We start from the raw sequence: 23,128 nt of genomic DNA on the forward strand, positions 1-23,128 counted from the left end.
ATCCCCCAAACCCCTCTGACCCCAAAAACCCCAAAAAACCCCAGAAAACCCAAAAAAAATCGAAAAACCCAAAATTCCCAAACCCTCCCTGGACCCCAAATCCCCCCAAAAAACCCAAAACTCTCCCAAATCCCCCAAACCCCTCAGACCCAAAAAACCCCAAAACCCCAAAAAAACCCCAAAAACCCCAAAACTCTCCCAAATCCCCCAAACCTGTCTGACCCAAAAAACCCGAAAAACCCGAAAAAACCCCAAAACCCCAAACACACCAAAACCCCCAAATTCCCAAAACCCTCCCTGGACCCCAAATTCCCCAAACCCCTCTGACCCCAAAACCCCCAAAAAACCCCAAAACCCCCAAATCCCCCAAACCTGTCTGACCCCAAAAAACCCCAAAACCCCAAAAAAACCCCAAAAAAACCCAAAAACCCCAAATCCCCCAAAACTCTCCCAAACCCCTCTGACCCCTCTGACCCCAAAAACCCCAAAAACCCCAAAAAAACCCAAAAAAAACCCCAAAAAACCCCAAAACTCTCCCAAATCCCCCAAACCCCTCTGACCCCAAAAACCCCAAAAACCCCAAAACCCCCAAAACTCTCCCAAACCCCTCTGACCCCTCTGACCCCAAAAACCCCAAAAAACCCCAAAAAAACCCAAAAAACCCAAAAAAAACCCCAAACCCCCAAAACTCTCCCAAATTCCCCAAACCCCTCTGACCCCATAAACCCCAAAAAACCCCAAAACCCCCAAAACCCTCCCAAAACCCTCCCAAACCCCTCTGACCCCTCTGACCCCAAAAACCCCAAAAAAACCCCAAAAACCCCAAAACTCTCCCTGACCCCTCTGACCCCAACAACCCCCAAAAAACCCCCAAAAACCCCAAAAAAACCCAAAAAAACCCAAAAACTCTCCCAAATCCCCAAAACCCTCTCTGGACCCCAAATTCCCCAAACCCCTCTGACCCAAAAAACCCAAAAACCCCAAAAAAACCCCAAAACCCCCAAAACTCTCCCAAATCCCCCAAACCAAAAAAAACCCCAAAAAAACCCCAAAACCCCAAAACTCTCCCAAATCCCTCTGACCCCAAAAACCCCAAAAAACCCAAAAAAACCCCAAAAAACCCCAAAAAACCCCAAAAAAACCCAAAACTCTCCCAAACTCCTCTGACTCCGAAACCCCAAAAAAAACCCCAACAAAACCCCAAAACCCCAAAACCCTCCCTGCACCCCAAAATCCCCCAAACCCTTCTGACCCCATAAACCCCAAAAAACCCAAAAAAAACCCCAAAAAAACCCAAAAACCCCAAAACCCCCAAAACTCTCCCAAACCCCTCTGACCCCAAAAACCCCAAAAAAACCCCAAAAAACCCCCAAAAAAACCCAAAAACCCCAAATCCCCCAAACCCCTCTGACCCCAAAAACCCCAAAAAACCCCAAAAAAACCCAAAAAACCCAAAAAAACCCCCAAACCCCCAAAACTCTCCCAAATCCCCCAAACCCCTCTGACCCCAAAAACCCCAAAAACCCCAAAACCCCCAAAACCCCCAAAACTCTCCCAAACCCCTCTGACCCCTCTGACCCCAAAAACCCCAAAAGAACCCAAAAACCGCAAAACTCTCCCAAATCCCCCAAACCCCTCTGACCCCAAAAACCCGAAAAACCCCAAAAAACCCCCAAAAAAACCCCAAATCCCCCAAACCTGTCTGACCCCATAAACCCCAAAAACCCCAAAAAAAACCCAAAAAAACCCAAAAACACCAAATCCCCCAAAACTCTCCCAAACCCCTCTGACCCCTCTGACCCCAAAAAACCCCAAAAACCCAAAACTCTCCCAAACCCCTCTGACCTCTCTGACCCCAAAAACCCGAAAAACCCCAAAAAACCCCAAAACCCCCAAATCCCCCAAACCTGTCTGACCCCATAAACCCCAAAAACCCAAAAAAACCCCAAAAAAACCCAAAAACACCAAATCCCCCAAAACTCTCCCAAACCCCTCTGACCCCTCTGACCCCAAAAACCCCAAAAAAACCCAAAAAACCCCCCAAAAAAACCCAAAACCCCCAAATCCCCCAAAACTCTCCCAAACCCCTCTGACCCCTCTGACCCCAAAAAACCCCAAAAACCCAAAACTCTCCCAAACCCCTCTGACCTCTCTGACCCCAAAAACCCCAAAAACCCCAAAAAACCCCCAAAAAAACCCCAAATCCCCCAAACCTGTCTGACCCCATAAACCCCAAAAACCCAAAAAAAACCCCAAAAAAACCCAAAAACACCAAATCCCCCAAAACTCTCCCAAACCCCTCTGACCCCTCTGACCCCAAAACCCCAAAAAACCCCAAAAAACCCCAAAAAACCCCAAAAAAACCCCAAAACCCCCCCAGAGTCGCGCAGTGACAAAGCCAAGCGCCTGTTCCGCCACTACACCGTGGGATCCTACGACAGCTTCGACGCCCCCAGGTGAGACCCAAACCCCAAAAAAAACCCAAAAAAACCCCAAAAAACCCAAAAAACCCCAAATTCCTCCTGAACCCCCTCGAAACCTCCCAGATCCCTCCGGAATCCCCCCCAAAATGACCCCAAAATTCCCACAAAATGACCCCAAAATCTCCCAAATCCGCCCCAAAATCGACCCCAAAATCCCCAAATCCCTCCTGAAATGACCCCAAAATCCCTTCCCGAAATGACCCCAAAATCCCCCAATCCCCCATGAAATGACCCCAAAATCCCCCCCAAAATGACCCCCAAATCCCTCCCAAAATGACCCCAAAATCCCCCCCAAAATGACCCCAAAATCCCCAAATCCCTCCTGAAATGACCCCAAAATCCCCAAATCCCCCCAAAGTGACCCCAAAATCCCCCCTGAAATGACCCCAAAATCCCCAAATCCCCCCCAAATCCCTCCCAAAATTCCCACAAATTTCCCCCAAATCCCTCCCGAAATGACCCCAAAATCCCCCCCAAAACGACCCCAAAATCCCTCCTGAAATGACCCCAAAATGACCCCAAAATCCCCACAAATTTCCCCCAAAATGACCCCAAAATCCCTCCCAAAATGACCCCAAAATCCCCAAATCCCCCCTGAAATGACCCCAAAATTCCCACAAATTTCCCCAAATCCCCCCCAAAATGACCCCAAAATCCCCCTCAAAGTGACCCCAAAATCCCCCCCAAAATCCCCCCAATGACCCCAAAATCCCCCAATCGCCCCAAAATTCCCACAAATTTCCCCCAAACCCCTCCCGAAATGACCCCAAAATCCCCCAAATCCCCCCAAAATCGCCCCAGAATTCCCACAAATCCCTCCCAAAATGACCCCAAAATCCCTCCTGAAATGACCCCAAAATTCCCACAAATTTCCCCCAAATCCCCCCTGAAATGACCCTAAAATCCCCCAAATCCCCCCAAAATCGCCCCAGAATTCCCACAAATTTCCCCCAAATCCCTCCCGAAATGACCCCAAAATCCCCCCCAAAACGACCCCAAAATCCCTCCTGAAATGACCCCAAAATGACCCCAAAATCCCCACAAATTTCCCCCAAAATGACCCCAAAATCCCTCCCAAAATGACCCCAAAATCCCCAAATCCCCCCTGAAATGACCCCAAAATTCCCACAAATTTCCCCCAAATCCCCCCCAAAATGACCCCAAAATCCCCCTCAAAGTGACCCCAAAATCCCCCCCAAAATCCCCCCCAATGACCCCAAAATCCCCCAATCGCCCCAAAATTCCCACAAATTTCCCCCAAACCCCTCCCGAAATGACCCCAAAATCCCCCAAATCCCCCCAAAATCGCCCCAGAATTCCCACAAATCCCTCCCAAAATGACCCCAAAATCCCTCCTGAAATGACCCCAAAATTCCCACAAATTTCCCCCAAATCCCCCCTGAAATGACCCTAAAATCCCCCAAATCCCCCCAAAATCGCCCCAGAATTCCCACAAATTTCCCCCAAATCCCTCCCGAAATGACCCCAAAATCCCCCCCAAAATGACCCCAAAATCCCTCCTGAAATGACCCCAAAATGACCCCAAAATCCCCACAAATTTCCCCCAAAATCCCCACAAAATCCCTCCCAAAATGACCCAAAATCCCCAAATCCCCCCTGAAATGACCCCAAAATTCCCACAAATTTCCCCAAATCCCCCCAAAATGACCCCAAAATCCCCCCCAAAGTGACCCCAAAATCCCCCCCAAAATCCCCCCAATGACCCCAAAATCCCCCAATCGCCCCAAAATTCCCACAAATTTCCCCAAACCCCTCCCGAAATGACCCCAAAATCCCCCAAATCCCCCAAAATCGCCCCAGAATTCCCACAAATTTTCCCCAAATCCCTCCCAAAATGACCCCAAAATCCCTTCCCGAAATGACCCCAAAATCCCCCAATCCCCCATGAAATGACCCCAAAATCCCCCCCAAAATGACCCCCAAATCCCTCCCGAAATGACCCAAAATCCCCCCCAAAATGACCCCAAAATCCCCAAATCCCTCCTGAAATGATCCCAAATCCCACAAATTTCCCCCAAAATGACCCCAAAATCCCTTCCCAAAATGACCCCCAAAATCCCCAAATCCCCCCCAAATCCCTCCCAAAATTCCCACAAATTTCCCCCAAATCCCTCCCGAAATGACCCCAAAATCCCCCCAAAACGACCCCAAAATCCCTCCTGAAATGACCCCAAAATGACCCCAAAATCCCCACAAATTTCCCCCAAAATCCCACAAAATCCCCTTCAAATTCACCCCAAATCTCCCCCAAACCACCCAATATCCCCCTAAATCCCCAAAATCCCCCAAATCCCCCCCAAATCCGTCCTAAATCCCCCCAAATTCATCCTAAATCCCCAAAATCCTCAAATCCCCCCTAAATCCCCCAAATTCCCCAAAATCCCCCCAAATTCACCCCAAATCCCCCCAAAATCCCCAAATTCATCCTAAATCCCCCAAAATCCCCCCCAAATTCACCCAAAATCCCCCAAATCCCCCAAATTCGTTCTAAATCCCCAAAATCCCCCCAAATCCCCCGAAATCCCAAATCCCCCTAAATCCCCCCCAAAATCCGTCCTAAATTCCCCAAAATCTCCCTAAATTCCCCCAAATCCCCACAAAATCCCCCAAATCTTCCCCAAATCCCCCCAAAATCCCCCCAAAATCCCTTCAAATTCACCCCAAATCCCCCCCAAATTCATCCTAAACCCCCCCAATCCAACAAAATCCCCCCTAAATCCCCCCAAATGCCCCAAAATCCCCCCAAATTCATCCCAAATCCCCCCAAAATCCCCCCAAATCCGTCCTAAATCCCCCCAAATCCCCACAAAATCCCCTTCAAATTCACCCCAAATCCCCCCCAAACCCAACAAAACCCCCCTAAATCCCCCCAAATCCCCCAAATTCCCCCCAAATTCATCCTCAATCGCCCAAGATCCCCCCAAATCCCCCCTAAACACCCAAAATCCCCTCAAAATCCCTTTCAAAGTCACCCCAAATCTTCCCCAAATCCCCAAATCCATCCTGAATCCCCTGAAATCCCCCAAAAATCCCCCCAAAATCCAACAAAATCCCCCTAAATCCCCCAAAATTCCCCCCGAAATGACTCCCAAATCCATCCTAAATCCCCTAAAATCCCCCCCAAATCTCCAAATTCATCCCAAATCCCCCCAAAATCCCCTAAATCCCCCCCTAAATCCCCCAAATTCCCCAAAATCCCCCAAATTCACCCCAAATCCCCCCCAAACCACCCAAAATCCCCCTAAATCCCCCAAAATCCCCAAAATCCCCCAAATCCCCAAAATCCCCCAAATCCCCAAAATCCCCCAAACCCCCAAAATCCCCTCAAAATCCCCCAAATCCCCCCAAAATCCCCCCCCATGTCCCAAGTGGGGGAGGGGCTCTGCGGTGGGGGAGGGGCCCCCCCCGGGTCCTGTCCCGGTTCAGCCCGGCCCAGTTTGGGACCCCTCCCCCCCCCCAATGTCCCCTCCCCCCCCCAGTGTCCCCTCCCCTCCCCCCCCCTCCTTGGGGACCCCCCCGGCCCCGCCCCTCCCCCCCCCGCCCCACATCGCGTTCGGGGCCGCGGCGGCCGCGGGGCCGGGGGGGCACCCATGGGGCCCGAGGATTTGGGGTGAGAACGGGCGGGTTTGGGGTCGGGGGGGCATTTATGGGGTCGGGGGGCGGATTTGGGGCAGATTTGGGGTCGATTTGGAGCCGTTTCGGGGCATTTTTGGGGCAGTTTTGGGGCATTTTTAGGATTGATTTGGATCTGATTTGGGGCTGATTTGGGGTCGATTTGGGGCCATTTCGGGCATTTTTGGGGCATTTTTAGGGTTGATTTGGATCTGATTTGGGGCAGTTTTGGGGCATTTGTGGGGTCGGGGGCAGATTCAGGGTTGATTTGGAGCCATTTTGGGGCATTTTTGGGGCATTTTTGGGGTTGATTTGGATCTGATTTGGGGCAGATTGGGGCATTTATGGGGTCGGGGGCAGATTTGGGGCAGTTTTGGATCTGATTTGGGGCAGTTTTGGGGTCGGGAGGCACTTTGGGGTTGATTTGGGGCAATTTCGAGCCATTTTGGGACATTTTTGAGGTCGATTGGAGCCGTTTTGGGACATTTTTGGGAGCATTTTTGGGGCCAATTTGTGGCAGTTTTGAGGTTGATTTGGGGCAGTTTTGGAGCAGTTTTGGGCAGTTTTGGGTCGGGGGGGCAGATTTGGGGTCGGGGGCATTTTTGGAGTTGATTTGGGGCAGTTCTGGAGCCGTTTCGGGGCATTTTTGGGACAGTTTTGGGGCATTTTTAGAGTTGATTTGGGGCAGTTTTGGGGCAGTTTTGGGGCCGGAGAATTTGGGGTGACTCCAGGGGGGCAGTTATGGGGTTGGGGGGAAGATTTGGGACAGATTTGGGGTTGATTTGTGGCAATTTTGGGGCCATTTTCAGGGCAGTTATGGAGCATTTTGGGGGCTGATTTGGGGCAGTTTTGGGGCAATTTTGGTGTTGATTTGGGGCAGTTTTGGAGCTGATTTGGGGCCGGAGGATTTGGGGTGAATCCGAGGGGAGGGGGGGGGGGCAGTTATGGGGTGGATGTGGGGCAATTTTGGGGTCGGGGGAGCAGATTTGGGGCATTTTTGGAGTCGATTTCTGGCAGTTTTGGGGTCGATTTGTGGCTGATTTGGGGCAGTTTTGGGGCCATTTCAGGGTAATTTTGGGGCCGTTTTGGGGCTGATTTGGAGCTGTACTGGTGCCATACTGGTGCCATACTGGTGCTGTACTGGTTCTATACTGGTGATGTACTGGTTCTATACTGGTGCCATACTGGGAGCTGTACCAGTGCCGTACTGGGAGCTCTACTGGTTCTATACTGGTGCAATACTGGAAGTTTACTGGGAGCTGTACTGGTGCCATACTGGGCCCATACTGGGAGCTGTCCTGGGTACTGGTGCCATACTGGGAGCTGTACTGGGAGCTGTTCTGGGTGCTGATGCTGTACTGGTACCATACTGGGAGCTGTACTGGTACCATACTGGGAGCTGTACTGGTGCCATACTGGGCCCATACTGGTGCCATACTGGGAGCTGTACTGGGAGCTGTCCTGGGTACTGGTGCCATACTGGAGCTGTACTGGGGCCATACTGGGAGCTGCACTGGTTCTATACTGGTGCTGCACTGGGAGCTGTACTGGTGCCATACTGGTCCCATACTGGTGCCATACTGGTGCTGTACTGGTTCTACACCGGTGTCATACTGGGGCCATACTGGGAGCTGCACTGGGAGCTGTCCTGGGTACTGGAGCTGTACTGGGGCCATACTGGGAGCTGTACTGGTGCCATACTGGGAGCTGTCCTGGGTGCTGGAGCTGTACTGGTACCATACTGGAGCTGTACTGGTGCCATACTGGGAGCTGTCCTGGGTGCTGGAGCTGTACTAGTGCCGTACCAGTGCTGTGCTGGGAGCTGTACTGGTTCTATACTGGTGCTGTGCTGGTTCTATACCGGTGTCATACTGGGAGTCATACTGGAGCTGCACTGGGAGCTGTCCTGGGTGCTGGAGCTGTACTGGTGCCATACTGGGAGCTGCACTGGGAGCTGTACTGGTGCCATAATGGTCCCATACTGGTGCCATACTGGTGCTGTACTGGTTCTACACCGGTGTCATACTGGGGCCATACTGGGAGCTGCACTGGGAGCTGTCCTGGGTACTGATGCTGTACTGGGGCCATACTGGGAGCTGTACTGGGGCCATACTGGGAGCTGTCCTGGAGCTGTACTGGGAGCTGTCCTGGGTGCTGGAGCTGTACTGGTGCCGTACTGGTGCTGTACTGGTTCTGTACTGGTTCTATACTGGTGCCGTACTGGTGCCATACTGGGAGCTGCACTGGTTCTATACTGGTGCTGCACTGGGAGCTGTAGTGGTGCCGAACTGGTGCTGTACTGGTTCCATACTGGGAGTCGTACTGGGAGCTGTAGCAGAGCTGTCCTGGCTACTGGTACCGTACTGGGAGCTGTCCTGGGAGTTTACTGGGAGCCGTACTGGTGCCATACTGGTGCTGTACTGGTCTGTACTGGTGCTGTACTGGTTCTATACCGGTGCCATACTGGGGCCATACTGGGAGCTGTCCTGGGTGCTGGAGCTGTACTGGTTCTGTACTGGGCCCATACTGGGAGCCATACTGGAGCTGTACTGGGAGCTGTCCCGGGTACTGATGCTGTACTGGAGCTGAACTGGTGCCATACTGGGAGTCATACTGGGAGCTGTACTGGGAGTTGTACTGGTTCTGTAGGGGTTCTATACCGGTGCTGTACTGGTGCCATACTGGGAGTTGTACTGCTTCTATACTGGTCCCATACTGGTGCCATACTGGTTCTGTACTGGGAGCTGGAACTGCCCTTGGTGCTTGTCCTCATCCTGTCCCAGTCCATCCCAGTTCATCCCAGTCCATCCCAGTCCACCCCAGTTCAGTTCCCCCCAGTTCCATCCCAGTTTATCCCAGTTTATCCCAATCCATCCCAGTCTGTCCCAGTCCCCGTCAATCCCCCCCCAGTCCCTCCCAGTCTGTCCCAGTCCCTCCCAGTCCCTCCCAGTCCCTCCCAGTCCATCCCAGTCCCTCCCAGTTCATCCCAGTCCATCCCAGTCCCTCCCAGTTCATCCCAGTCTCCCCCAGTCCATCCCACTCTGTCCCAGTCCATCCCAGTCCCGTACTGCTCCCATCCCTCTCCAGCTCTCGCTCCACGGCCCCGCCGGCTCCTTGTGCCGCCCCCTCCCCAAATTCCAACTGGGCCCCCCCTCCCAATGTCCCCAAATCCCCCCCCCCAATGTCCCCAAATCCCCCCCAATGTCCCCAAATCCCCCCCCAATGTCCCCGCGCCCCCTCCCCAATTCCTGTCCCCAAATCTCTCCCATCGTCTCCCCTGTCCCCCCGTTGTCCCCACTGTCCCCCCAACGCCCCCTCCCCAATAATTCCCCGCTGTCCCCCCTGTCCCTGCAGTGTCCCCCCAATCCCCTCTGCGCCCCCTCCCCAACAATTCCTCGCCGTCCCCCCATCCCCACGTTGTCCCCACGTTGTCCCCAAGCCCCCTCCCCAATTCCCAGGGCTGTCCCCCCTCCCCAATTCCCAGGGCTGTCCCCCCTCCCCAATTCCCGCTGTCCCCCCCTGCGCCCCCTCCCCACCGATTCCCGCTGTCCCTGCGCCCCCTCCCCAACAATTCCCGGGGCTGTCCCCCCTCCCCAATTCCCGGGGCTCTCCCCCCTCCCCAATTCCCGCTGTCCCTGCGCCCCCTCCCCATTAATTCCCTGCTGTCCCCCCTCCCCAATTCCCGGTCTTCCTCCTGCGCCCCCTCCCCACCGATTCCCGGGGCTGTTCCCCCTCCCCAATTCCCGGGGCTCTCCCCCCTCCCCACCAATTCCCGGGGCTGTTCCCCCTCCCCAATTCCCGTTGTTCCCCCCCCCGTCCCCCCTCCCCAATTCCCGCTGTCCCCCCTCCCCACCGATCATTCCCGGGGCTGTTCCCCCTCCCCAATTCCCACTGTTCCTCCTGCGCCCCCTCCCCAATTCCCACTGTCCCCCTCCCCAGTTCCCGCCGTCCCCCCTGCGCCCCCTCCCCACCGATGATTCCCGGGGCTGTCCCCCCCTCCCCACCGGTTCTTCCCGCTGTCCCTCCCCGGCCTCCGTCCCTCCCGTTGCTCCCGTTCCGCCGGGTCCTAGAGCCGCTCCCGGTGCCGCTCCCGCCCGGCCCGGCCCAGCCGCCAGCACCGGGCCCTGCCGGGGACCCCGCTCCCCATCCCGGGGGGGGCGATGCGGCCGCGCCCCCTCCCCACGCAGCCCCGGCCATGTCCCGCCGCGCCCCCTCCCCCCGCGCCGCGCCCCCTCCCCTCCCGGCCGCGCCCCCGCTCTCCTCCAGCTGGCCCCTGCTGGGACCCCCCCCGCCGCAGCGTCTGGTACATCTACAGGTACGGGACCCCCGCCCGCACCGCACCGGGACCCCCCCTGCGGGACCGGGACCCCCCCTCCGGCACCGGGACCAGGACTGGGACCACCCCCCCTAATCCATCAGCCCCTGTCCCCATCCCCTGTCCCCAACAGGGTCCCCTCAATTCCGGTGTCACCCCCCCTGTGTCCCCAGGACCCCCGCCCGCACTGGTACTGGGACCCCCCCTGCGAGACCCCGACCCCCCCTCTGGCACCGGGACCACCCCCCCAATTCCATCAGCCGCTGTGCCCAACAGGATCCCCCCAATTCCAGTGTCACCCCCCCTGTGTCCCCAGGACCCCCGCCCGCACTGGTACTGGGACCCCCCCCTGCGGGACCCCGACCCCCCCTCCGGCACCGGGACCCCCCCTGCGGGACCGGGACTGGGACCGGGACCACCCCCCCTAATCCATCAGCCCCTGTCCCCTTCTCCTGTCCCCAACAGGGTCCCCTCAATTCCGGTGCCACCCCCATTGTGTCACTCCGGACCCCCGCCCACACTGGTACCGGGACCCCCCCTCTGGCACCGGGACCCCCCCCTCTGAGACCGGGACCCCCCCTCCGGCACCGGGACCACCCCCCCAATTCCATCAGCCTCTGTCCCCAGCAGGGTCCCCCAATTCCGGTGTCACCCCCACCCGTGTCACTCCGGACTCCCGCCCGCACCGGCACCGGGACCCCCCCTCTGGCACCGGGACCACCCCCCAATTCCATCAGCCCCTGTCCCCTTCTCCTGTCCCCAACAGGGTCCTGCTGTCACCCCCCCCATGGCACCTCTGGATCCCCCGGGACCGGGACCGGGACCACCCCCCCAATTCCATCAGCCGCTGTCCCCAACAGGGTCCCCCCAATTCCGGTGTCACCCCCACCCAGTGTCACTCCGGACCCCCCCCCGGGACCCTCCCTCTGGGACTGGGACCCCCCCCGGTACCGGGACTGGGACCACCCCCCAAGTCCATCAGCCCCTGTCCCCTTCTCCTGTCCCCAACAGGGTCCCCCCAATATCGGTGTCACCCCCCAGTGTCACTCCGGACCCCCCCCGGGACCCCCCCTCCGGCACCGGGACCGGGACCACCCCCCCAATTCCATCAGCCCCTGTCCCCATCTCCTGTCCCCACCAGGGTCCCCCCAGTCCTGGTGTCACCCCCCCCCCCCCATTGTCCCCATGGGGACTCCCCAATGTCCCCTGGTGTCACCCCCGGGACACCCCCAATGTCCCCCCCAATGTCTCTTTGTGTCCCCCCCAATGTCCCTTTGTGTCCCCCCCAATGTCCCCTCAGTGTCCTGTTTGTGTCCCCCGATGTCCCCCCCAATGTCCTCCCCCAATGTCCCCTCATGTCCCCCTCATGTCCCCTCCCAATGTCCCCCTGGGTCCCCCCCAGTGTCCCCCCCAATGTCCCCCCCACTGTCCACTCTTGTCCCCTTTGTGTCCCCTCCATGTCCCCCTCAATGTCCCCCCCAGTGTCCCCTTGTGTCCCTTTATGTCCCCCTATTGTCCCCTCTTGTCCTGCGCCAATGTCCCCTGCCAATGTCCCCCGCAATGTCCCCTTGTGTCCTCCTTGTGTCCCCCCATGCCCCCCAATGTCCCCTCAGTGTCCCCCCAGGATCCCCCAGTGTCCCCTCAATGTCCCCCCAGTGTCTCCTTGTGTCCCCCCCAATGTCCCCTCGTGTCCCCCAATGTCCCCCCCTGTCCCCCCCAATGCTGTCCCCAATGTCCCCAACAATGTCCGCAATTCCCCAACGTCCCCAACGTCCCCAACCCCCTGACATCCTCCAATGTCCTTGATCCCCTTAATGTCCCCAATGTCCCCAAATGTCCCCCCAATGTCCCCCAATGTCCCCAATGTCTCCGATTCCCCAAATCCCCCCAATGCTGTCCCCAGTGTCCCCACTGTCCCCAAATGTCCCCACTGTCCCCAGTGTCCCCACTGTCCCCAATGTCCCCAGTGTCCCCAGTGTCCCCAAATGTCCCCAAATGTCCCCCCTGTCCCCAGTGATTACATCATCAAGGAGAAGACGGTGCTGCTGCAGAAGAAGGACAGCGAAGGGTTCGGCTTCGTGCTGAGGGGGGCCAAAGGTGAGGGGACACCTGGGGACACCTGGGGACACCTGGGGACACCTGGGGACAGACACAGACACAGCTGGGGACACACCTGGGGACATTGGAGACACACCTGGGGACACACCTGGGGACATTGGGGACACCTGGGACACACCTGGGGACACCTGGGGACACCTGGGCACAGACACAGACACAGCTGGGGACACAGCTGGGGACACACCTGGGGACACACCTGGGAACATTGGGAACATTGGGGACAGACACGGACACACCTGGGGACATTGGGGACACACCTGGGCACAGACACAGACACAGCTGGGGACACACCTGGGCACACCTGGGGACATTGGGGACATTGGGGACAGACACGGACACACCTGGGGACATTGGGGACACACCTGGGCACAGACACAGACACATCTGGGCACACCTGGGGACAGCTGGGGACAGACACAGACACAGCGGGGGACACACCTGAGGACACACCTGGGGACATTGGGGACACACCTGGAGATACATCTGGGGACATTGGGGACACCTGGGGACAGACACAGACACACCTGGGCACACCTGGGACACACCTGGGGAACATTGGGGACATTGGGGACACACCTGGGGACAGCTGGGGACAGCTGGGGACAGACACGGACACACCTGGGGACATTGGGGACACACCTGGGCACACCTGGGACACACCTGGGGACAGACACAGACACAGCTGGGCACACACCTGGGGACATTGGAGACACACCTGGGGACACACCTGGGGACATTGGGGACACCTGGGACACACCTGGGGACACCTGGGGACACCTGGGCAGGGGCTGGAGGGTCCCTGGGTGGCCCCAGAGGTTCCTTGGGGAGGGTTGGGAGAATTTGGGTGGAATTTTGGGGAATTTTTGGGAAAATTTTGGGAATTTTGGGGACATTTGGGGGGAATTTTGGGGGAAATTTTGGGGAGGATTTGGAGGAATTTTGGGGGAAAATTTGGGAATTTTGGGGACGGTTTGAGGGAATTTTGGGAGGAATTTTGGGAGGAATTTTGGGGAGGATGTGGGGGAATTTTCAGGGAAATTTTGGGATTTTGTTGAGATTTCTTGGAGAATTTGGCGTTAATTTTGGGAGAATTTGGATTTTTTGGGGGATTTTTTAAATGAGATTTTGTGGGAATTTTGGGGGTTTTTGGGAGGATTTGGGATTTTGTTGGGATGTTTGGGGGATTTTGGGAATCTCATTAAAATTTTTTTGGGAAATGTTTTGAATTTGGGTTTTTTTCAGGGGATTTGGGGTTTTTTTTAATGAGATTCTTTTGGGGATTTTTTGAGATTTTTTAACCGGATTTTTTGGGTGATTTTTGGGATTTTTAATGAGATTTTTAATAGGAATTTTGTGGATTTTTAAATTGGATTTTTCTGGAGATTTGCAGATTTTTAATGGGATTTTTTATGGCATTTTTAAGGGAGATTTTTGAGGGTGATTTTGGGATTTTTTTTTTAAATTTTGGGTTTTTTGGGATTCTTTTCGTGGGGGTGTGGGATTTTTAATGGGATTTTAGGATTTTTAATTCAGATTTTAGTGGGATTTTTAATGGGATTTTTTGGGATTTTTTATAGGTTTTTTTAAAATTTTTAGGGGATTTTTGGGGGGATTTTTCTGGGGATTTGGGGATTTTTTTTAATGGGATTTTCTCGGAATTTGCGGATTTTTTTAATGGGATTTTTAATGAGATTTTGGGATTTTTTGGAACTTTAGGATTTCTGGGGAGGAATTTGGGATTTTTTTCTGGGAATTTGAAGGTTTTTACGGAATTTTTGAGGGATTTTTGGGGCATTTTTAAATGAGAATTTTTTGTAATTTTGGGAGGGTTTTTTGGGAGAGATTTTGGCATTTTATAATGGGATTTGTGGATTTTTGGGAATTTTGGGATTTTTAATGGGATTTTTTAATTGGATTTTAAAGGGATTTTTAAAAAGGGATTTTTGGGGGGGGAATTTTGGATTTTTGGGGATTTTTAAATGGATTTTTCTGGGAATTTGTGGATTTTCGGATTTTTTAGGAATTTCGGGATTTTTAAATGGATTTTTAAGGGGATTTTTCTGGGCATTTTTTGGGGGAATTTTGGGGATTTTTACGGGGATTTTTGGGGGGATTTTTCTGGGGATTTTGGGATTTTTTAAAATAAGATTTTGGCATTTTCTGGGATTTTTCTGGGCATTTGGTGTTTTTTCGTGGATTTCAGGATTTTTAGGGGATTTTTTTAATGGGATTTTTCGGGGGATTTGGGGACTTTTGGGGATTTTTAACGGGATTTTCCAGGATTTTTTGGGGGATTTTTTTCGTGATTTTTGATGGGATTTTTTTTTTGAAATTTTGGGTTTTTTGGGAATGTTGGGATTTTTGGGTGAAATTTGGGCGTTTTTGGGGTCTGACCCCCCCTCCCCCCACATCGCAGACCCCATCAAGGAGTTCACCAATTTTGGGTGGGTTTGGGTCCATTTTCAATGGGATTTTTGGGGGATTTTGGGGGATTTTTCTGGGTATTTTGGGATTTTGGGTATTTTGAGGATTTTTGGGTGGAATTCGGGCGTTTTTGGGGTCTGACCCCCCCTCCCCCCACAGCGCAGACCCCCATCGAGGAGTTCACCCCCACCCCGGCCTTCCCGGCCCTGCAGTACCTGGAGTCGGTGGATGAAGGGGGCGTGGCCTGGAGGGCGGGGCTGCGCATGGGCGACTTCCTGATCGAGGTGAGGCCACGCCCACACCTGGGGCACACCTGGGACACACCTGGGCACAATTGGGGCACACCTGGGCACAGCTGGGGCACACCTGGGATACACCTGGGGGCATCTGGACACACCTGGGACACACCTGGGTACACACCTGAATATACCTGGGGGCACCTGGGTGCTCCTGAACACACCTGGGGACACCTGGGGCACACCTGGGCACACCTGGGACACACCTGGGGCACACCTGGACACACCTGGGATACACCTGGGGGCATCTGGACACACCTGGGACACACCTGGGGGACACCTGGGATACACCCGGGACACACCTGGGACACACCTGGGCACACCTGAACACACCTGGGCACATCTGGACACACCTGGGGACACACCTGGGCACACCTGGGGACACCTTGGCACACCTGGGGGCACCTGGGACACACCTGGGACACACCTGGGGACATACCTGGGATACACCTGGGCACACCTGAACACACCTGGGACACACGTGGGACACACCTGGGGACACCTGGGGACACCCGGGACACACCTGAACACACCTGGGATACACCCAGAACACACGTGGGACACACCTGGGACACACCTGGGACACACCTGGGACACACCTGGGACATCCCTGAACGCACCTGGGCACACTCTGGGATCCACCATGGTGCACAGGTGTGCAACTCCATGTTCAGGTGTTCACAGGTGTGTTCAGGTGTGTGCAATCACCTGTACGGGTGTGTGACACTGCTCAGGCGTGCACAGGTGTGTCATTCCATGTTCAGGTGTGCACAGGTGTGTTCGGGTGTGCTCAGGTGTGTGTAATCACCTGTACAGGTGTGTGCATGCAGTGACACACCTGTGCAGGTGTGCCTGGGCGTGCCCCTGTGCCCTGCATGGTGTCACCTGTGTCACACCTGTGTCACACCTGGGTGATGTCACACACCTGTATGGGTGTCACACACCTGTATGGGTGTCACACAACTGTCCCACACCTGTTTCACACCTGTATGGGTATCACACACGTGTATGGGTGTCACACACCTGTGTCTCACCTGTCCCAGGTGAACGGCCAGAACGTGGTGAAGGTGGGGCACCGGCAGGTGGTGAACATGGAGCTGTGTCACACCTGGGTGATGTCACACACCTGTCACACACCTGTCCCACACCTGTCACACACCTGGGTGATGTCACACACCTGTCACACACCTGTATGGGTGTCACACACCTGTATGGGTGTCACACACCTGTCACACACCTGTATGGGTGTCACACACCTGTACAGGTGTCACACAGGTGTCACACACCTGTATGGGTGATGTCACACACCTGTCACACACCTGTACGGATGTCACACACCTGTATGGATGTCACACACCTGTCACACACCTGTATGGGTGATGTCACACACCTGTCACACACCTGTATGGGTGTCACACACCTGTCACACACCTGTCTCACACCTGTCTCACACCTGTTACCTGTGCAGGTGAACGGTCAGAACGTGGTGAAGGTGGGGCACCGGCAGGTGGTGACCATGGAGCTGTGTCACACCTGTATGGGTGTCACACCTGGGTGATATCACACACACCTGTATGGGTGTCACACACCTGTCACACACCTGTCACACACCTGTTACCTGTCCCAGGTGAACGGCCAGAACGTGGTGAAGGTGGGGCACCGGCAGGTGGTGAACATGGAGCTGTGTCACACCTGGGTGATGTCACACACCTGTATGGGTGTCACACACCTGTCACACACCTGTTACACACCTGTGTCTCACCTGTGCACAGGTGAACGGCCAGAACGTGGTGAAGGTGGGGCACCGGCAGGTGGTGACCATGGAGCTGTGTCACACCTGGGTGATGTCACACACCTGTATGGGTGTCACACCTGGGTGATATCACACACACCTGTATGGGTGTCACACACGTGTCCCACCCCTGTTACCTGTCCCAGGTGAACGGCCAGAACGTGGTGAAGGTGGGGCACCGGCAGGTGGTGAACATGATCCGCCAGGGCGGGAACAGCCTCGTGCTCAAGGTGGTGATGGTGACGCGGCACCCGGAGCCCCCCGAGGGACCCCGGCGCAGAGGTGAGGGGGGGGCTCAGGTGAATGGGGAGGGGGCTCAGGTAATTGGGGAGGGGGCTCAGGTGAGTGGGGAAAGGTCACAGGTAATTGGGGAGGGGTCTCAGGTAAATGGGAGGGGTCTCAGGTGAGTGGGAGGGGTCTCAGGTAAATGGGAGGGGTCTCAGATAAATGGGGAGGGGTCTCAGGTGAATGGGGAGGGGTCTCAGGTAATTGGGGAGGGGTCTCGGATAAATGGGGAAGGGTCTCAGGTCAGTGGGGTGGGGTCTCAGGTAATTAGGGAGGGGTCTCAGGTGAGTGGGAGGGGTCTAAGGTCATTGGCTGAGGGGTCTCCATGAATTCCGGGGGGGGGGGGGGGGTCACTGTGAATTTGAATTTTGGGGGTGGAGTCTCAGTGAATTGGGGGCGTGGTCTCCATTAATTTGAATTGGGGGTGGAGTCTCAGTGAATTGGGGGAGGAGTCTCAGTTAATTTGAATTGGGGGCGGGGCCTAAGTTAATTGGGGGCGGGGTCTAAGTTAATTTTAATTTGAGGCGGGGTCTCTCCATTTGGAGGTGGGGTCTGGGTGAATTGGGGTGGGGCCGCCATTAATTTTAATTGGGGGCGGGTTTCAGTAATTAGGGGCGGAGTCTGGGTGAATTTGAATTTTGGGCGGAGTCTCATTGAATTGGGGGCGGAGTCTCAGTGAATTGGGGGAGGAGTCTCAGTGGATTGGGGGCGGGGTCTCCTTTGATTTGGGGGCGGGGTTTCAGTACTTGGGGGTGGGGTCTCTGTGAATTGGGGGCGGGGTCTCTGAATTTGAATTGAGGGCGGAGTCTCCAATAATTTGAATTATTGGGGGTAGAGTCCCAGTTAAATGTAGGCGGGGGCCTCATGAATTGTGGGCGGGGCCTCATGAATTGTGGGCGGGGTCTCCATCAAGTTGAATTGAGGCTGGCGGCGGCGGGGCGGGGTCTCTGTTAATTTGTGGGCGGGGCGGGGTGGGTTTCAATGAAACAGTGGGCGGGGTCCGTGGGTGTGTGGGCGTGGCCTGTGCGTGACGCCCCGCCCCCAGCCGCGCCCCCCCAGCCGCGCCGCCTCCCGGCCCCGCCCATCTCGCTGCGCTCCAAATCGATGACGTCAGAGCTGGAGGAGATGGGTGAGGGGCGGGGCCGGAAATGGGGGAGGGGCTGGGGGGGATTTGGGGGAGGATTTTGGGGGAATTTTGGGGCATTTTGGGGAGGATTTGGGGGAGATTTTGGGGCATTTTGGGGGGCATTTTGGGGAGGATTTGGGGGCATTTTGGGGGGGATTTTGGGGCGGATTTAAGGAATTTTGGGGCGGGGTTTGGGGGGATTTGGGGGCATTTTGGGGAGGATTTGGGGGGATTTTCGGGGGATTTTCGGGGGGATTTTGGGGGGGATTTTGGGGGGGATTTAGGGGCATTTTGGGGAGGATTTTGGGGCATTTTGGGGGGGATTTGGGGGAGATTTTGGGGAGGATTTGGGGGCATTTTGGGGGGGATTTTGGGGCGGATTTAGGGAATTTTGGGGCGGGGTTTGGGGGGATTTGGGGGCATTTTGAGGAGGATTTGGGGGGGTCATTTAAGGAATTTTGGGGGGGTTGGGGGCGATTTTTTTTGGATTTTGGGGGAGAATTTTGGGGGGGATTTTGGGGGGATTTTGGGGAGTTTGGGGCGGGGGGTTTGGGAGGATTTTGGGGGGAATTTTGGGGGGTTTGGAGGAGATTTAGGGATTTTTTGGAGGGTCCTGGCGGGAATTTGGGGGAATTTTTGGGGATTTGAGGGGGATTTATGGGGGATTTGGGGGGATTTTTTGGTATTTATGGGGGATTGGGGTGGATTTTGGGGGGTCCTGAGAATAATTTGGGGGATTTGGGTGGGGCATGGGGATTTTGGGGGGATTTGTGGGGATTTTGGGGGTGATTTTGGAGGAGTCCTGATGATATTTTGGGGGGATTTTTGGGGGGATTTTTGGATTTTGAGGAGATTTTGGGGGGGGGGGTCCTGGGGATATTTTGGGAGGGGTCTTGGGGGGGGGGGGGGGGGGGGGAAGAATTTTCCTGACTTTTGACCTTTGACCTTTGACCTTTGACCTCCGGCCCTGCAGTGGAGAAGGGTGAGTGGGGGGGGGGGTCTCTGGACCCCCCCTGGGATTTTGGGAACCCCAAAAAATCCTTTGGGACCCCCCCAAAAATCCCTCAAAATCCCCCAAGTTTTCCCCAACATTCCCAAAATCCCCCTAAATTTCCCCAAAATTTCCCCCAAATTTTCTCCAAATTTCCCCCAAATCCCCCGAAATATCCTCGAGACTCCCCAAAGTCCCTAAAATCCCTCAAATTCCACCCAAATCTCCCAAAACTTCCTAAATTTTCCTCAAAATTTCCAAATTTTTCCCCAAATTCCCCCAAAACCTCCAAAATTCCCCAAATTTCCCCCAAACCCTCCACGTTTTCCCCAAATTTCCCTGAATTTTCCCCAAAATTTTCCCAACATTTTTCAGTTTTCCCCCAAACCCACAAAATCCCTCAAACATTCCCCAAAATTCCCCATTTTTTTCTCCCAAATCCCCCCCAAAATTCCCCAAATTTTCCTAAAACCCCCCCAAATTTCCCATTTTTCCTCCCAAATCCCCCCAAACTTTTCCCAAACTTTTCCCAAAATTTCCTCAAAAAATTCCCCCTAAATCCTCCCCATTTTCCCCAAAATTTCCCCCCGAAAAATTCCCCGTTTTTGTCCCCAAAATGCCCCAAATTTGCCCCAATTTCCGCCCCTGACGCCTCTCGTGTCTCCCCAGTCTCCCCCTGGAAGAAGCGCAGCGGTGAGTGCCCCTTGCACACCCATTGCACACCCCTTGCACACTCATTGCACACTCATTGCACACTCATGGAACCTTCCAGAGCCTTGCACACTCATTGAAAACCCTTTAAAGGCCCTTGCACACTCATGGAACCTTCCAGAGCCTTGCACACTCATTGCACACTCATTACAAACCATTTAAAGGGTTTGTGCACCCCTTGCACACTCATGGAACCTTCCAGAGCCTTGCACACTCATTGCACACTCATTACAAACAATTTAAAGGGTTTGTGCACCCCTTGCACACTCATGGAACCTTCCGGAGCCTTGCACACTCATTGAAAACCCTTTAAAGGTCCTTGCACACCCATTGCACATGGAACCTTCCAGAGCCTTGCACACTCATTGCACACTCGTTCCAGACCATTTAAAGGGTTTGATCTCCCCTTGCACACCCATGGAACCTTCCAGAGCCTCGCACGCTCATCAAACCCCTCCCCGTGCAAGGATTTGCACACTCACCCCAAACCTTGCACCCTCATTAAAAAAACCCTTGAAAGGGCCTTGCACACTCCTTGCACGCTCATCCACACCCCCGTGCAAGGGTTTGCACGGGCCTTGCACGCTCATTGGAGGATCTAGGAGGGATTTGCACACTCGTTGCACACTCGTGGATCCACCCAGGGCCTTGCACACTCATCCGGCCCCCGGCGCTGCGAGGATTTGCACGCTCGTCGCACCCCTCCCTTTTTACACTCATTGCACGCTCACGGTTTGCACACTCAGCCCTTTGCACACTCATCCCCTCCCCTCCCATTTCACAGAATCCAAAAGCCCCAAAATCCGCCCCAAAAAAATCCCCAAAAATCTCCCTGAGACCCCCCCCGCAAAAATTCCCCAAATCCCCTCAAAATCCCCCAAAAAATCTTCCTGAGACCCCCCCCAAAATCCCCAAATCCTCCCCCCCCAATCCCACCTGAGACCCCCCCAAAACCCCCAAAAATCCCCCCCCAAATTCCCCCCAAATCTGATCCTAAATCCCCCCAAAATCCCCCCAAAATCCCTTTGGGACCCTTCAAAACTCACCCAGGACTCCCCAAGATCTCCCCAAATCCCTCTGGGGACCCCCAGTCCCCAAAACGCCCCCAAATCGAACCCTAAATCCTCTCAAATCCTTCTGGGACCTCCCCCCCCCAAAAAAAAAATCCCCCTGGGACCCTCTCAAGACCCCCAAAATCCCTGAAATTCCCCCAAAATCTGACCCTAAATCCCCCCCCCCCCAGGACCCCCCGAAATTCCCCAAATCCCCCTGGGACCCCCTCAGGAACCCAAATCTGATCCTAAACCCCCCAAAACCTCCCCAAATTCCTCTGGGACCCCCCCCCAATCCCTCTGAGACTCCCCAGGACACCCCCAAATCCGTCTGAGACCCCCCTCAAGTATCCCCAAAACCCCCCAGGACCCCCCAAATTCCTCTGGGACCCCCCCCCCAAACCCCTCCAGGACCCCCCAAGACCCCCACAAATCCCCCTGGGACCCCCCTCGAGAACCCCCCAAGACCCCCCCAAATGCCCCCAGGACCCCAAATGTCCCCAAATCTGATCCTAAACCCCCCCAAAACCCCCCCCAGAATCCCCCAAATCCCTTTGAGACCCCTCAGGAGCCCCCAAAACCTCCCCAAATCCCCCAAAACCCCCCCCAGGACCCCCCAAATCCGTCTGAGATCCCCCTCAAGTACCCCCAAAACCCCCCCCAGGATCCCCCAAATCCCTTTGAGACCCCTCAGGACCCCCCCAAAACTCCCCCAGATCCCCCAGGACCCCCAGAGTCCCCCAAATCTGATCCTAAACCCCCCCAAAACCTCCCCAAATCCCCCTGGGACCTCCCCCAAATCCCCCCTGGGACCCCCCAGGACCCCCCAAAACTCCCCCAAATCCCCCTGGGACCTCCCCCAAATCCCCCCTGGGACCCCCCAATTCCCTCTGGGACCCCCCCAGGACCCCCCCAAGACCCCCCCAAATCCCCTCCTCCCCCAGATTTCGACCCCTCCTCGAGCACGGAGAAGAAGAGGACGGTCTATCAGATGGCCCTCAGTGAGTGGGGAGGGGGATTTGGGGGGGTCCCGGGGGGATTTTGGGGGGTCCCGAGGGGATTTTGGGGGGATTTGGGAAGGGTTTGGGGGGTCCCAAGGGGATTTTGGGGGGATTTGGGGGGTCCTGAGGATTTTTGGGGGGATTTTGGGGGGATTTGGGGGGGGTCTTGGGGTGTTTTGGGGGGTCCTGGGGGTGTTTAAAAGGGGATTTGGGGGGGGGTCTTGGGGGGTTTTTGGGGGGTCCCGAGGGGATTTTGGGGGGATTTGGGAAGGGTTTGGGGGGTCCCAAGGGGATTTTGGGGGATTTGAGGGGTCTTGAGGATTTCTGGGGAGATTTTGGGGGGGGATCTTGGGGGAATTTTTGGGTCCTGGGGGGATTTTTGAGGAGTTTCGGGGGGGTTTGAATGGGATTTGGGGGGGATTTGAGGGGTCTTGAGGATTTTTGGGGGGGATTTTGGGGGATTTTGGGGGTCCTGGGGGTGATTTGGGAAGGGTTTGGGGGGGTCCCAGGGGGATTTTGGGGGGGTTTGGGGGGGTCCCAGGGGGATTTTGGGGGGATTTGAGGGGGTCCTGGTGAAGATTTGGGGGGGATTTTTGGGGGTCCTGGGAGTGTTTAAAAGGGATTTGGGGGAATTTTGGGGGCTCCTGGAGGGGTTTGGGGGGATTTTGGGGGTGTCTTGGGGGGGTTTGAGGGGTCCCAGAGGATTTTTGGGGGGGATTTTGGGGCCGAGACCCCCTCCCCAAATTCCCCTTCTCCCCCCAAAAAACTGGACGAGATTTTGGGGTGGGGGAAGATCCCAGGGGGGATTTTTGGGGCAATTTGGGGGGAATTTTTGGGGCATTTGGGGGGCCTTTTGGGTAGATTTGGGGGGATTTTGGGGTAGATTTGGGGGGATTTTGGG

General features: G+C 55.5%; 1 protein-coding gene across 1 annotated transcript in view; it reads left to right on the forward strand.

The window, feature by feature from the left end:
* Nucleotides 1-18,522, forward strand: part of LOC139587146 (SH3 and multiple ankyrin repeat domains protein 1-like) — a gene marked incomplete at its 3' end in the record, with an annotated part of 45,556 nt that extends 27,034 nt beyond the window's left edge. Inside the window, exons 13-18 of the mRNA XM_071421082.1 lie at nucleotides 2,381-2,456; nucleotides 12,446-12,528; nucleotides 15,133-15,257; nucleotides 16,738-16,761; nucleotides 17,232-17,343; nucleotides 18,392-18,522. Of these exons, the coding sequence (XP_071277183.1) occupies nucleotides 2,381-2,456; nucleotides 12,446-12,528; nucleotides 15,133-15,257; nucleotides 16,738-16,761; nucleotides 17,232-17,343; nucleotides 18,392-18,522 (551 nt within the window). The remainder of the gene's footprint in view (nucleotides 1-2,380; nucleotides 2,457-12,445; nucleotides 12,529-15,132; nucleotides 15,258-16,737; nucleotides 16,762-17,231; nucleotides 17,344-18,391) is intronic.
* Nucleotides 18,523-23,128: the final 4,606 nt, after the last annotated feature.

This window comes from Agelaius tricolor, unplaced genomic scaffold (genome assembly GCF_023055355.1).
Source record: "Agelaius tricolor isolate 1412-34295 unplaced genomic scaffold, bAgeTri1.0.p SCAF_184, whole genome shotgun sequence".
In the NCBI taxonomy this organism is placed as follows: domain Eukaryota; kingdom Metazoa; phylum Chordata; class Aves; order Passeriformes; family Icteridae; genus Agelaius; species Agelaius tricolor.